The sequence below is a fragment of the Bison bison genome, unplaced genomic scaffold (assembly GCF_000754665.1).
Source record: "Bison bison bison isolate TAMUID 2011002044 unplaced genomic scaffold, Bison_UMD1.0 scf7180017864304, whole genome shotgun sequence".
NCBI classification, from domain to species: domain Eukaryota; kingdom Metazoa; phylum Chordata; class Mammalia; order Artiodactyla; family Bovidae; genus Bison; species Bison bison.
Genome location: NW_011494876.1, coordinates 11,492,230 through 11,506,822, shown reverse-complemented (window position 1 = coordinate 11,506,822; position 14,593 = coordinate 11,492,230). Strand labels below are relative to the sequence as shown.

Here is a 14,593-nt window from a genome sequence, read left to right as displayed (position 1 = left end):
GGGAGCCTGGTGGGCTGCCGTCTATGGGGTCGCACAGAGTCGGACACGACTGAAGCGACTTAGCAGCAGCAGCAGCAGCAGGGCACTCAGATGCTGAAGATGCTGCCGCTTCTTCATACTACATCACAAGAAATGCTGTCCTATTGCTCAAATAACCTATTGGAAGAAGAAGACTGGTAAAATATTGACCAAATTTAATGACCTGTTCTCAGGAGGCCTGCCAGTCCATGGGGACCTCAGTCCATAGGACCCTCTAGATTTCAGGATCGTCTGCTTATAATAGTCTTTTCAAAAAAGACTGAGGGAACAACACCTTCTTTTCTGTGAAATTAAAAGTGACACAAAAGTGCCCAAACATCAGAAAACACTCCAGCCTGAAGATAGTGGATTCTCATTCACAGGTTGCTTTATTTGAAGCTTGAATAGACTATGAAACCAGGAAGTAAACCTCTCCTACTGATTGGCCAATTTTGGCCAATTTTGGTCCCTGTCGTCAGTGCCACATGCCTTAATCTTCCTGGAGACTCTGCTACTTGCTAGCCATGTGATCTTGAAGGCAGGGAAAGGAAACTAACATCCTTTGAGCACTTGCAGATGCCAAGTACTTTGATGGACAGTTTCACATTTTATCTTCATGGCAACAATGCTGAGGAATAGTTGGTGTTATTTTATATGAGAACATGAAGGGTTAGATAAAGATTCAAAGCTGAGAACTAGAACCAGGTTTGTCTTGGACCAAAGCCTACTGTTATCTAAGACTCAGTTTCCCCATTTGCTCACAGAGCAAGGTAGGGGTTTATACCTTTCTCCTGACACTGTTGTGAAAGACAGATATGATGGTGGGTCTCAGTGCACTTGTATGCAGTTCAATGAGTTACAGAAGTATACTATGAGCCAGATTCAAGGGTTGTTCTTCCAGGAGGAATGTTCAGCTTCAGTTACCAGTGATTCAGGGATGAAATGGATAAGTTATTTTTTCATTTTGTTTGTTTTCCATCTGGGACTGGCATGCAGATATATGTAGAGATTCAAAAGGGCCATGACTCAGCTACCTTGGGGAGAATAAATGCTTCCAGATTCCATTGTTTGCAGCAGGGGCAACTCATAAAACCCCTTATGCTCATGCTTTCTGATCCTCAATTTCCACATTAAGGAGAAGCATTAATATTGCACATATTGAACATAAAGTCTGTAAAGTAAAATGATAAAATCAATCTGTAGTAATAAAATAAAATGAATCACTAGGATCCAAACAGGGCTTTATTTGAACTCAAATGGCTGAATGCAGTAAACAGATCAGCTGGAGTGACTGATGGTAGCTATCATTGTTTCCCCCACCCGTGAGGAGAGGCTAGGATCCTCATTAGCACATCCAGGTAGAGGAACATTGTCCTCCCACCTAAGCTATAAAGACTTGAGTGGACACTGGTCCATTGCCAACAGCCCCTGGTCAGGAAGGGATGAGATAGTGAAAAGGTATGGCCCCTGGTACTGTTTTTTCCAGACTATTCTCAGGTAACTGGCTTTTCTTTCTCCATCCAGCTTGCTGATGATCAGGGCCCCGTCCTGATGACCACGGTCGCCATGCCTGTGTTTAGTAAGCAGAATGAGACTGTGAGTACAGTGACTGGATTTCCTTCTTGATGCTAAGGGGGTCGTTAACTCAGCCCCTCTCTGACTCAAGTTCTGGTGACCTTTATTTACTTATTTAATTTAAGGATGGAGGATGTATAATTTTTCCTCACTGTTAATCCTGCTGTTAGAATCATGAAATCAAGAATAGATGAGAGGAATTGAAGCAGGCATCTTTTTACAGTATGCACCACTTTTCCAAAATTGAAGTGTTTAAATGACCAGAGGAAGGAAATCTCCAGAAAGAATCCTTGATTGTGATGGGATGATCTCACTCTCATTTATAGGTCCCAACCTTGAATTAGATCCCCAGGGCTGTGACAGTGAAGTGTTATAGATGGGATGGCTTACAATAGAGGTGTATTTTAACAATTCTAGGGGCCAGAAGTCTAAAATTAAGAAGTCGATTGTAGGGGAGACTCCTTCCTTGCCCACTCCAGTCTCCACCTCTGTCTTCACAGGGCCCTCTTCTCTGCTTATCTCTGTATCCTTTCCTCTTATAAAGACACAAATTGTTGGATACAGGCCCCATCCTGTGTCCAGGATAATTTCACTTTGAGATCCTTGATTAAATACATCTACAAAGACCCTATTTCCAAATAGGAACATGGCCTGAGGTTCTGGGGGCAGTTGCATTGGGGTGAAACAGCAGACAGGATAGTAGCAATGTGTATCTTATTCTAGAAAGCCCTTTCTGACATCAGAAAGTATAGCACATCACGTTGACCTTGGGACCTGGAACCCTAGAGGCCTATGCCTTTACCCCAGTCCTTGGTTCCAACTGTCTGGAAAAATGTTAGGGTTTTTGCATCTTTCTCTGGCTATTTAGTCTCTTTCTCCTGGGCACCAGATGGCAGTATAAATTGAGAACATAGTTAACATGCTAAGTGTTTCCTGTAAAAAGTTTCTGTAAGAGAAGCTGATTAATGATTGAAACTCCTTGGCCTCTTCAGATTCTTAATTTTCAGGAGAGAAAAGGAAATGGTTCTTAGGGTGTGTGTTGAGGGTTATAATAGGCAATGTTTGGCCTGAGAAGCTGCCATTCTTTCCTAGGAATGTTTTGGGTAGGGAATAGAAATTACCTCTTGCAAATCTGGATTAAGCTTCAATTTCTCTCAGTTTGAAGAAGGCTCCAGACAGTGCCTATGGTGTGTGACTTTTCAGGACATTATATTTATTCTGCCAAATTAACATTCTGTTGTTTTTATTGTTTAATGTTTCTTTTCAATAGAGATCAAAAGGCATTCTTCTTGGTGTGGTCGGCACAGATGTCCCAGTGAAAGAACTTCTGAAGACCATCCCTAAATATAAGGTAATGCATCGCTTAATTAAGAGTTGAGAGCCAGATGCACGAGATAATCTCACAGCTTGCCATAGTGACAAGAAAAGCTTGAAGGAAACCCACTCTTTCTAGCGGATTCTGTGTTGTTTTGTTTTGGTAGAATAATAACAGTCCAGGAAGATCTGATTAGGTCTACATGCGCCCACCCAGGTTTGTATAGGCCTGTGAAAGTCTACACAAGTCTGCAGGACTATACAGGTCTTACACCTCTGATGATTTTCTAAGCCAGTCTTGACTTACCCCAATCTGAGGATCCCCTAAAATCTGTTGCTTCTTAACAGAAACCCAATGAGGCACAAATAAAAGTGGTCCCTGCTTCTACTGAATAAATATTCCTTTTATCCTGAAAGGTAATGGGGTACGAATTAATATTCCTTTCGTAGTGCTACATTAAACCTATGGCAGTAAGAGAAGTGTAAGTTTGTTTTGAATTCTGGGGATAGTTGAGAGGGTGGAGTAGGAAAGCTTAAATACAGGGTCTACATGCCACCTGAAATCATTTCACTGTATGGTGTTTTTCCTAAGAAAGCAAAATAGGTCATGCGAAGATTGGATAGAGAGCTGAGGAGTGAGATCCATAGGGGATTGTTCGGACTCAAGGTGTGAACCCCCGCCTTCTCAGGCTCCCCTTAGCTGTGGACATCAGCACATCACCACTTTCCAGAAGCCCATGCTGCACTTCTACCTCTTGGCCCAGGCTTCTGAGAGAACCCATAAGGTCAGGTTCTTCCCAGTGCTTCCTAGATGGTCCTTAGAACCTGATCCACTCCTAGAAGAGGAAACTTCTTTGAATAAGCAAGGTGTGTCTGTTCCCATGTGCTGATTCCATTTAGGTGATCAAATTAGAAAGCTACCTTCATAATCAAAGGAAATCAACTCTAAGCTAAAATCAGGTATCCAGGCTACAAAAGGTGGCCTCATTAACAAAATAAATTTTCTGATTGGGTTTACTGAGATGACAAAGGTCTTTCTTCCTGCTATCACCCTGGAGCTCTGACAGCCAGGTTCTTTCACCAAAAGAGCTTTTCCATTTGGAGTTCAGTTTCCAGAGTGTAACACGACATCTGGTTGACCCAAACTCACAAAAGCACATGTTGAAAACTGTTTAGCTCCCTAGAGGTGGAAAGTCAGGGGGTTAGGGAGCTATTTGAGGCCCATAAAGATAGTGGACTTTACTCTTATTGAAATCCTTAGACTTAGAGGCCCAGAATTGCTGGCTCACTGTTTAAGAAAGAGCATCCAACCTTTACCACTCTTAAGCCTCTAGCATCAAATAAGATGTAGAAGCCCAGATACAGGGCCACTATTTAATATATGCCCAGTAAATCCAGAAAGGATGAACATATAGGTGTGTGTGTGCTTGGTCACTCTGTTGTGTCTAACTCTGCAACCCCATGGACTGTATAGCTCACCAGGCTTCTCTGTCCATGGGATTCTTCAGGCAAGAATACTGGAGTGGGTTGCTATTTCCTCCTCCAGGGGATCTTCCTGACCCTGGGATGCATGTCTCCTGCACTGGCAGGTGGATTCTTTACCACTGAGCCACCTTGGGAGCCCAGAACATATAGGAAATGGTAACAATTACCCTGTGAATTTGTTTTTCAAAGCTTCTTCTACTAGACAATGTACTAAGATCTTTATAGCATTATCTCACTTAATGCAGTAGACACTGCTATCCTTGGCTAAAGAAACAAGAGACTCAGAAAATTTAAATATCTTGCCAAGTCTCAAACTAGCAGTGCATGCTTTAGCTATTACCAACCTAGACAGCATATTAAAAAGTAGAGACATTACTTTGTAAACATAGGTCCATCCGGTCAAGGCTGTGTTTTTTCCAGTAGTCATGTATGGATGTGAGAGTTGGACCATAAAGAAAGCTGAGTGCTGCAGAATTGATGCTTTTGAACTGTAGTGTTGGAGAAGACTCTTGAGAGTCCCTTGGACTGCAAGGAGATCCAACCAGTCCATCGTAAAGGAAATCAGTCCTGAATATTCACTGGGAGGACTGATGCTGAAGCTGAAACTCCAATACTTTAGCCACCTGATGTGAAGAACTGACCCATTGGAAAAGACCCTGATGCTGGAAAAGATTGAAGGTGGGAGAAGGGGACGACAGAGGATGAGATGGTTGGATGGCATCACTGACTTGATGGACATGAGTCTGAGCAAGCTCTGGGAGTTGGTGATGGGGGAAGCCTGGCATGCTGCAGTCCACGGGCTTGCAAAGAGTTGGACACAACTGACTGACCTGAACTGAAGCCTAGAGCCATAAGAAACGATAAAGGACAATAATAGTAATAGTTAAAATATATTAAAAAAATTAGTAGCTAAAATAATACAATAAGACATTCACTGAACTTTTCACTGTGTGTTTAGTATGGTAAAAGTGCTTTATATTCACTGTTCCCACTGAATCCTCGTTACACTCCCATGAAACAAGTACCACTTGGTCTCATTTTTAGATGAAGATATGTGAAATAACTCTTATTATTTCTCGTTATAACTCAGCAAGTAAATGATGAAGGAAACAAAGTGTAATAAGGGGATAAGAAGAAGATCAGCTACAGAAAATTAGCTGCTTTCCCCAAAGGGTCTGGGAACCAGAGACCCAGGTGGCATACCTTAATCTAAGTTGCCCTTCCTCTGGTCCCCACCAGAGCTGTGGGAAGAGGTGTCCATGGCAGCTGGAGTGAACCGTGGGTGAATGGGGCTCTCTCATCTAGGAGAGGAGAGCTCCAGGGATCAGAGTGCAGATCACACCTTTTTCTCTTGATTAACACCTTGTAAAGATGAGTCAGCTCTTGGCTCGTGTGGTTTTCCCAGAAGATATTGATAGAATTCTTTCTTTTCCATTAGCTTCACAGATTTTCCCACAAGCAATCAGACTTCCTGTAATTTTTATTAAGAATTCCAGACACCCCAGCAATAATTTCCAGACACCACAGCCTCTGTTAATGTAAAGAGCCATTTTATAATTGGGTTCACTTCATTAGTCCCGATTCTCTGCACTTGGAAGGGAAGCACCTCCTTCCCCAGGCTTTTGCACCACAAGGCCTCTGGCCACCAGGAGAGCGTGCTTCAGGATGGGGGCCCCTTTGGCAGCCCCAAGTGCCGGGAGGCCTTGTGTCCCATCTGCTCTCTGACTGCGGCACGGGACTGCATGTTAGAATGGACAGAATGGCTAGTTGTATTTCAGATGAAACAAAAATTAGAGATTTCATCTGTATATTGATTTGAGGCCCTAAGCAAATGTTGGACATTGCCATCTACAAGTTTTAGGTTTTTTGAGAGACTCATCCACAGAATGGGGAATGTGTTTTGAAATTTGCTAAGTTTCTCTTCTTCCATCTACATTAGGTTATATCCATTTGCAGTCAACGAACCAACAAAACATTCTGATGTTATTTTCTCACTGTTCTCCTGGGAAGGATTTTAACCAGATAGTTTCTGAATGTCAAGAAGACTTTCTCAGGTACAGGCTTGAGGAGGACTGACTATGTCCACCCATAGCAAATCAGCTTCTCCTTTTCAGCTTACGTTCGATATTTACTCTAGCTCAAATTTTAAAGATGAATGAGGTAATATTTGGGTAAAGTGATGACTATCTTAAATACATGCAGACCTTAACTGGAGCACCTGCCATGTGCTAGACATTATGCTAGAGGCTGGAACAGTCAAAAGATGAATGAGAGGCTTCCTTTCCCACAGAGAGCCCATTCTGATGGGGGAGTGTCTAGAATAAGGCAGATGAAGGAAAGACATCCAGCTAGGGTTGAGAAGCGGGCAGAAAAGGAAGTGTGGCATTTTCATGCATTAAGGTGAAGGTAGTAATGGAAAAATTCTCAGAGTTTTATGGAGACATGATATGGAAAGGAGGGCGCAACAGGAGAGACATGTTTATAGGAGAAGATCATGAGGCTGAGCTCATAGCTGGGGAGAAGTGGGAAGGAGTAGTGCTCTGGACAGCTTGCATTCATTGAGTAAAGGTCTCAGTGGGAGAAAAAAGCTGCAGGGGGTTTATTGTTGCTGTCATGAGCTCTTGAGAGGCAATGAGTGGAGGAAGGAAATGCTGGGTAAGTAGGTAGGGGCCAGACCCCAGGGAGACCTGATGGATAGACCCGTAGATTCTATCTCACACATGAAAGTTAAAGAGAGCTTCCCTGATGGCTTAGCTCAGTTGGTAAAGAATCTGCCTGCAATGCAGGAGACCCCAGTTTGACTCCTGGATCAGGAAGATCCACTAGAGAAAGGACAGGCTACCCACTCCAGTTTTCTTGGGGCTTCGCTTGTGGCTCAGCTGTTAAAGAATCCACCTGCAATGCAGGAGACCTGGGTTCACTCCCTGAGTTGGGAAGATCACTTGGAGAAGGGAAAGGCTACCCACTCCAGTATTACGGCCTGGAGAATTCCATGGACTGTGTAGTCCATGGGGTCACAATGAGTCAGAGATGACTGAGAGACTTTCACTTTAACTTTCTACACATAAAAGAGGTCTTTAGTGGGTTTTACAAAGGGGAACAACAGAGTCAGAGTTACCTTTGACTTTGATTAATCTGAAGGATAACTTTGTTGAGGCCAAGCTTTGAGGCAGAAAGAACAGGTAGGACCATGGTGGAAATCTGCTATATTAAATCTACATGGATGGTAAGGTGGGGAAGCAGAGATGAATCTAAATGATTTCTGGAGAAAAACTTAGTGATTACTTAGGTCAACAAGTTGGGGATGAAAGAGAGAAAGGGATCTAGGGATGGTTCTTTAGTTTCTAACTTGAGAGTTGGGTGGGTGGTTGGTGGTGCCACCAACTGAGAGAGAAGTGCAGGGAGAGCAGCACTAAGGGAAGGGGCCCACGTTGGACTGGGCGAGTCTGGGCACCTGTGTGATGTCCAGGTAGAGACACTTGAACCCTGGGGTCTACCACTGAGGCGAGAGGCCAAAGCTGGAGCACAGATCTGGAGGTCAACAGCATCCAGGTGGTTGATGAATCATGCTGGAGGAGAAGGAGCTAAAGCAGACAAGGAGCACTGGGGACAGAAGCTTACTGCTTCCAGGGTGAGTAGAGGACGAGGATCCTACGAAAGGGAGGGAATCCAGGAGTGTGGGGCCTGGAAACTGAGGGATTAGAGTGTCAAGGAAGAGGGGGCAGTAGGCTAAGACAACCAGGAAAAGAGGGTACATTCTATATGGTTTGGCAATTAGGAGGCCACTGGCAACTGTAGAGAAAGGAGTTCTGGTGGCATTTTGGTGGGCGAGGGGGCATGACAGAGGCAGGTTCTGGGAGAGTGAAATGTGAGTGAGCAACAAGGAAGCAAGATGGCAGCTAAACAATGAGTGGAGGACATTGGGTGGGAAGGTCACCTCAGTCTCTGCATCCCAGGAAAGAAGCAGAGTTCAGGATACTTTTGTAGGATCTGCACTCAATTCAGCTTCTGTTACTTCCCTTCTTCCTCCTTTCCTGCTTCCTCCTTTCTTGACCCCTCTTCCCTTCATCCTAGCCATCCCTCTATAACTGCATGGTATGACCTTGGCTGTCACAGAACTTATATTCTGGCAGGGAGATAGGCTTTAAATAAGCAAAGGCCTTGACTGATATCTTGACTATTTATAGTCAACCTCACAAATAATTGATTATCACTTAGATAAGTGCTACACAAGAAAAGTAGAGAGCTTGGAGGGGGCATATGCATGGAGTTTTACTTTCTTTTGAGTATTGCTTCCTACAGGCAAACCAAGAAGTGAAGGAATGTACATTAGAAGCCACTGAATATATTAGTTGACTATAAAATATCATTTGTTTGGTCTCATCGTGAGTTTGAATTTCCAACCAAAGACCACTTTTGCCTTTAATGGAAAAAGTCAAACTCTCTGAGTCCATTTTGACTCCTCAGTCTGTATTAAACAGGGACATAATAAAGGTAATTAATGCAGTGCTGACTGTGTCTGACATTTTTCCAAGAGACAAGATGAAAAGAGACGATATACATCTCAAAGGATAGGAAATCTCTGGTTTATCTTTCACAGCATAATGAAATATACTTTTATCATTAGAATCAAGTAGAATCTTATTAAGACTTGCTGTGTAAGGTAACTCCAGAAGAAAATGTCTGTTGCCCTTGACTACCACGTGCATATTTGCTTTTTGTAATGCAAGGAATACTTTTAATTGCCGGTGTTAAATTCTCTGAAGTTAATTTCACATCACCTTGACGTTAAGCTAACAAGCAGACAGGGTCATTCTTGGTTTGTAAACTCTGTTGTCTGGATCATTTAATAGTATCATATTCAAGAATGCAAGCAGCAGAGAATTTTAAAGAAAATAACAGTGAGGGCTCAGGACTATGAAATAACTCATTGGGAAAAAGGATTTTTTCTTCTTCTCCCCTTTCACTGCTCTGGCAAAAGTGGGTTACATTTTCTTTCTTCAGAGAGAGAGATCAGTATGGGTTTTATGCCAGAGGCCATTTTAATACATGAATGATTTGTAGGTCAATTTATTGTAGCCAATGGATGCATTCAACTGTGTAATAGAAATATTGTCAAAAAGCTGGGATTATTATTTAAATAAGTGCAGTGTTAAATTTGATTACATACTTTTTAAAGCTAATAAAACATTTCATTGCTCTCAAACTATTTCCCATAGTCCTATTTAGTCAGAAAACATAAATTAAGTGAGGCTCTGCATAGAAAATTACCCAGGCTTTGTGTCATGGAAGCATGCATGGGAAAGCTTGGTGGCCTCACAGTTTAAAGACGAAAGGATGTAAAAGGGGTTGGCAGGCTCCTATATAGGCTTGTGGGGACACTTTTCTCCTTGAAGAATTACGGAAAATGACTGCCTAGGAGAATGCATGCTTGAGATGGCCTTGGGGGTATGGAATTGTCGGGAGCCTAGGGTGCATCAGAGGGAGGCCCCTCTTGCCTTACTTATCTCAGGTAGAGAAAAGACACCCAGGTTGACAAAATTCTGTTCACTTGGACATAGAGTCTCCAGAAACATTAGCCACTTGCTTTTTAAAAATTATAATTGTTTTCATTTTAAATAAATCAAAGTGGGGTCTTTGGATGCCAACATGGGTCTGTGACATTTTAAATTGTGCTATTTGCTGAGCTTATCCTGTGACAGGTCTTCATTTCCACCAAATGTCAAGGATCAGTGCCTTGCATTCATTTTAATGAAATATTGTGCTGATAAGGGTTATGAATGCCAAGTTTAAGCTGTAAATTACTAAATGTCGGGCTGCTTTCTGCTTTGTGAATTCACCAGGGAGCAAGCTAATGAAGGTTTCTTTCTCACTTCTTCTTACAGTTAGGGATTCATGGCTATGCCTTTGCAATCACAAATAATGGATATATCCTGACGCATCCAGAACTCAGACCACTGGTAAGAGAAATACTTATTTCTGTGTTTCTCCTTTTATGATTTTAAAAGGTTTTCTTCAGTTCTACAGTGGTGACACTTTGCAGTTTTCACTTGAAATGCTCAATTCATAATACTGTCTGTGAAAAGCTGTTTTAATAGTTTATAACTAGCATTTTGACATATCATATGCAAATAATATAGGGTAAATATATTTGCTATCATGTTTTTACATATAAATCCATATATGTCTTGCAACTTATTTATTTCATGTTTGCCAATATATGTAAAATTTTTAAACTCTGTTCAGTTTGAAATATACATCATAATAGGTAGCTTTATGAAACAAATGATCTCTCACCCTCCAGCCTGAAACCAACTTAAAAAAAAAACGATCTACTTATTTATTCATTTTGGAACTTGCTAGGCCTTCACTGCCGTGGACAGGCTTTCTCTGGCTGCAGTGCGCAGGCTTCTCGTTGCAGTGGCTGCTCTGGCTGTGGAGCACCGGCTGTAGAGTGCATAGGCTTCAGTGGGGGCTGCCCACGGGCTTAGTTGCCCCGTGACATGTGGCGTCTTCCCAGACCAGGGGTCAAACCTGTGTGCCCCGCATGGGCAGGCGGATTCTTAACCATTGGACCACCAGGGAAGTCCTGAGACCAACTTCTTGAAAATTACATTTGATACAACAAATAAGAGTCAAGATCCCTGGAAATTCATCATGATGGAGTTGGAACATTACCCAAGCCCGGTGCCTGCTGGTTTGAAGATACTCAACAATATCTTTTGTGTTTCATTGAAACCGTTGAGATTTTCCCCCTTGTCCTGCCTGTGCTGTATCCAGTAGCACTGTTTAGTGAGCTGACATGTAACCATTTTCTTTCAGCATCGTTTTAGCTCTCTTTGAAGTGAGTGGAGTTAGGCCTAGTCCAAGACAGCCCAGAATAGCATGGTCCATTCTGATCCCTGGGGAGAGGCTGCCTGGAGCACTGTGTTTAGGAGGATTCTGAAGGGCAGCCAGATTTGGTGCACTGTGGATTCTGGAGGGGCATGGCAGAGAGGGCACCACATGTCTGCACCCCTGATCTAGTTGCAATGTGTTGACAAAAAGACATCCCTTTTGGTCTGTGGTTAGCCAATTTTAAAGAAGATATAAAAGTATAAAGAGTAATATAGTAAACTCTGCTTTTGAATGTTAAGAAAGTATAGTTCATTTCCTATAGCTGTGCACACATGCACACACACACACTCACACATACCCATCCACTCCACATGTCTTTTTTCCTTTCATCAAAATTAGAAAATATCAGCAGTGCCTGCTATGCAAACGTTTATTTGTGAAACATCTTGTGGACCAGTTTGCTTCTCCCTTGAATCATTGTTTAGAAGAAGTTCGTGTTTTAGCTCCATCACCATCCAACTTTGCTCTAATCGCCCTGGTATTAATGGAGTCATGGCCACATCATATGGATCCCATATGCATGCTTCAGGATGCAACTTAAGGTAATACTTGACTTCAACAAGCTTTTTATCAAAAAAGGATTGAATTAACTGGTTAGCTGATTCCAAACTTAATTCAGAATTGCTGAAAAGTCTGACTGAAAAACCTACCTAACTTTTTAAGGATATTTAAGTCTAAAAGTGTATTTAAGTTTAAAAAGCTTAGCACAGTACCCATTTCTAAGTCTTGCAGTTGGGGTTGCTTGTTGAGGGTGGTAGGAGAAATATGTTTGATGTGGCTGACAGTAGGCTCCTAGTGCTTATTTATTCCAAGTTGGAGTGAATCAGAGTAAATGAAGCAATCAAACCTGGATCTTCTGCCAGTGAATGAATTAACTTTCCTATTTATCAGCTTTTAAAGAAGGAATAAAATGGAACCAGATGTCAGAAGGGTCACCAGGGTACCTTCCCTTTCTCTATAATGTGGAAGTGAGCAGCTCCCATCTGTGCAGTCATTTCAGAGACTTTCTGGTCTTTCACATCTCCTGGTCATGCAGCAAATGGCCTGTTTGCAAATAATCCATCTCATGGACTTCAGAACTGTAGCCGCTGAGAGGGCAGCTGAAAGGCTCTTAGAAGAATAGGCCAACCAGTCAACACTGATCATCTCCTGACAGTGCAAATACCCACAGATCCAAGTCATTTCTGTTCTCTCTGTTGAAACACTGCAATGAATGATTTCACTGGAAATGGCAGCTAGGGTCAGATTCCCATAAATGCGGTGGCCCAAGCAAATGCCGCACATCTCACTTTTGAGGACCCAAACTAGATGAAGCTTTTTGAAGCTGACCCACAATAAGAACATCAGGAGTGGCCAGGTCAATGGACCATCTATCTCATTTTTTCCATCTGTGACACTGAGGCCATGACGTATTTAGAAGAGGTTTGGTGTGATGCCCACTGTTGAGGATTCTGTGAACTAACCCATCTGTGTAATCAATAGTGGATGTTAACCCTCCCTGAGTTTTGTATTTTCCTGCTGGGAAAAAGACAGCAGTGAAGTGGAAGGAATTCAGCTTCAGCAGTACATAGGTTATCCTTGATTCCTAGTCCCATCATAAACCAGCTGTGTGACTTTGGGCAAGTCACACAGCCTTTCTGAGCATCATTTTCTCTTGTAATCTTGTCATAACTAAAAAGTATAATATTATGGGTTGTCAGTGTAAATGGGATAATACAAGTAAAGAGCCTTGTGTGACAAATCAAGCCCCAGGATATTGTGGGGACCGTGGCAGTTCTGTGGGCATTCTGTTTATGTTTTATTGACTGCTATAAAGATTGCAAGGACTCGGTGATGGTGGATGCTTGCGGGGGTGGGGGCTGGATTTAAAGAACATTTTTAATTATTCACCTTGTTCAGGTTATCATGATAAACATCAGTGAGGGATTGTATCCACACACACATGAGTAAACAGACAGAGTCCTTGGGATCATACAGTCTGCATGCAGTTCTACTTTCAACTTGACATCAACTTAGTCTGTGCAACCTCAGCTACGCCTGTCTGTGCCTGTCTGTCTCTCCCCCTCGCTCTGTCTCTCTCTCTGTCTGTCTGTCTCTCACACATTCACACCCTTATTTTTCTTGGTCAGCTCTGAGCTAGAAGAAAAGCAAACCGTAGCTGTACTGGGAGGTTCTGTGTGAGCCCAGGGAACCTAAGTGTTTTGTTACTGTTGTCTGTCTGTTTTTAAAGTAGCACTGAGGATATGCTAGCAGCTGCGGTAGCTAAAGTATGCCAGTTGAGAATCAGTCCGCATGGGGGAACAGCCCAGCTCGGCGCGTACAGGTAGTTTATTTGTCTCTGTCTTGTTCACCTGAACAACAAAAGCAGAAAACTGACTCCCTCCTTCTCCCTCACCACCAGTCACTCAGCACAGAGGAGGGACTTCAAAGGAGAAGGAATGAAAGAATCCTCCAAAGTCGTTGTTTCATTTCCAGTTACTTTGGATCCTTCAGGATAATGTTATGTAATTAGGGCACTTCCCCCAGAAACCTGGTGTCTGCACCAGATGTCTACGGACCCAGTCAGAGCCTCACCCACAGCTGGGGACAACCAGCAGCAGCAGCGTGCTTGGCCAGCTCTAGCAGGGAATCCTCACTCCAACCTGACAGGCCTTCTCCAAGCCCAGTCATACAGTTAAATCCTTGTTACAAATGGATGTTGCCCTCGGTTCTGGCCGAGGCTGCCAGATTAGCACAGTGGGTGTGAGTGGGAGATTGTGGCCAGCATGGGGGACGGAGCCGACTCACTTAAAATAACTCCTATTCCCTCTCCATCTGCCACTGAGGTTGTTTCTGCCCCTGCAGCCAGAGGAAAGAAGTGGGTTTCCTGAAGCACAATACCAATATTTTTCTAATTTGTCCAATAAAATTTTCCCCCCAAACTTAATATTTGGCTTGATTTATCCAGTATTTTCTTTCATCTTGTATGATTTGGGTGTGAATCATGAAGTGTCTCCAAAAACAGCTCAGATGTAGGAGCCTTACTCAGCAGACTGGCTTTGGTTTAATTGGCAAAGCTGCTCAAGCAGGACTTTTCTGTTGATAGCTGGGCTGTCTGTAGTCTTTCTCCAAGTGTTTCTCAGTCACTTTGTCCTTGCCACCGGCTTGTGACTTCTGGTAGACTAACTGATGCTGATTCAACATTTATGTGGTTCCCAGCATGCTGGGATCCATGTGTTAGAATGGGGGCTGAAGGAACACGTGGGCTGGGGCCATCTCATGGGTGGGGACTCGGACAATAGCGAAGCAAGAAGGATTCAAGTCA

General features: G+C 43.0%; 1 protein-coding gene across 1 annotated transcript in view; it reads left to right on the top strand.

The window, feature by feature from the left end:
- CACNA2D3 (calcium channel, voltage-dependent, alpha 2/delta subunit 3) overlaps nucleotides 1–14,593 on the top strand; it is a 904,008-nt gene that overhangs the window by 689,026 nt on the left and 200,389 nt on the right. The window contains exons 14-16 of the mRNA XM_010851933.1: nucleotides 1,543–1,614; nucleotides 2,864–2,944; nucleotides 10,278–10,352. Of these exons, the coding sequence (XP_010850235.1) occupies nucleotides 1,543–1,614; nucleotides 2,864–2,944; nucleotides 10,278–10,352 (228 nt within the window). The remainder of the gene's footprint in view (nucleotides 1–1,542; nucleotides 1,615–2,863; nucleotides 2,945–10,277; nucleotides 10,353–14,593) is intronic.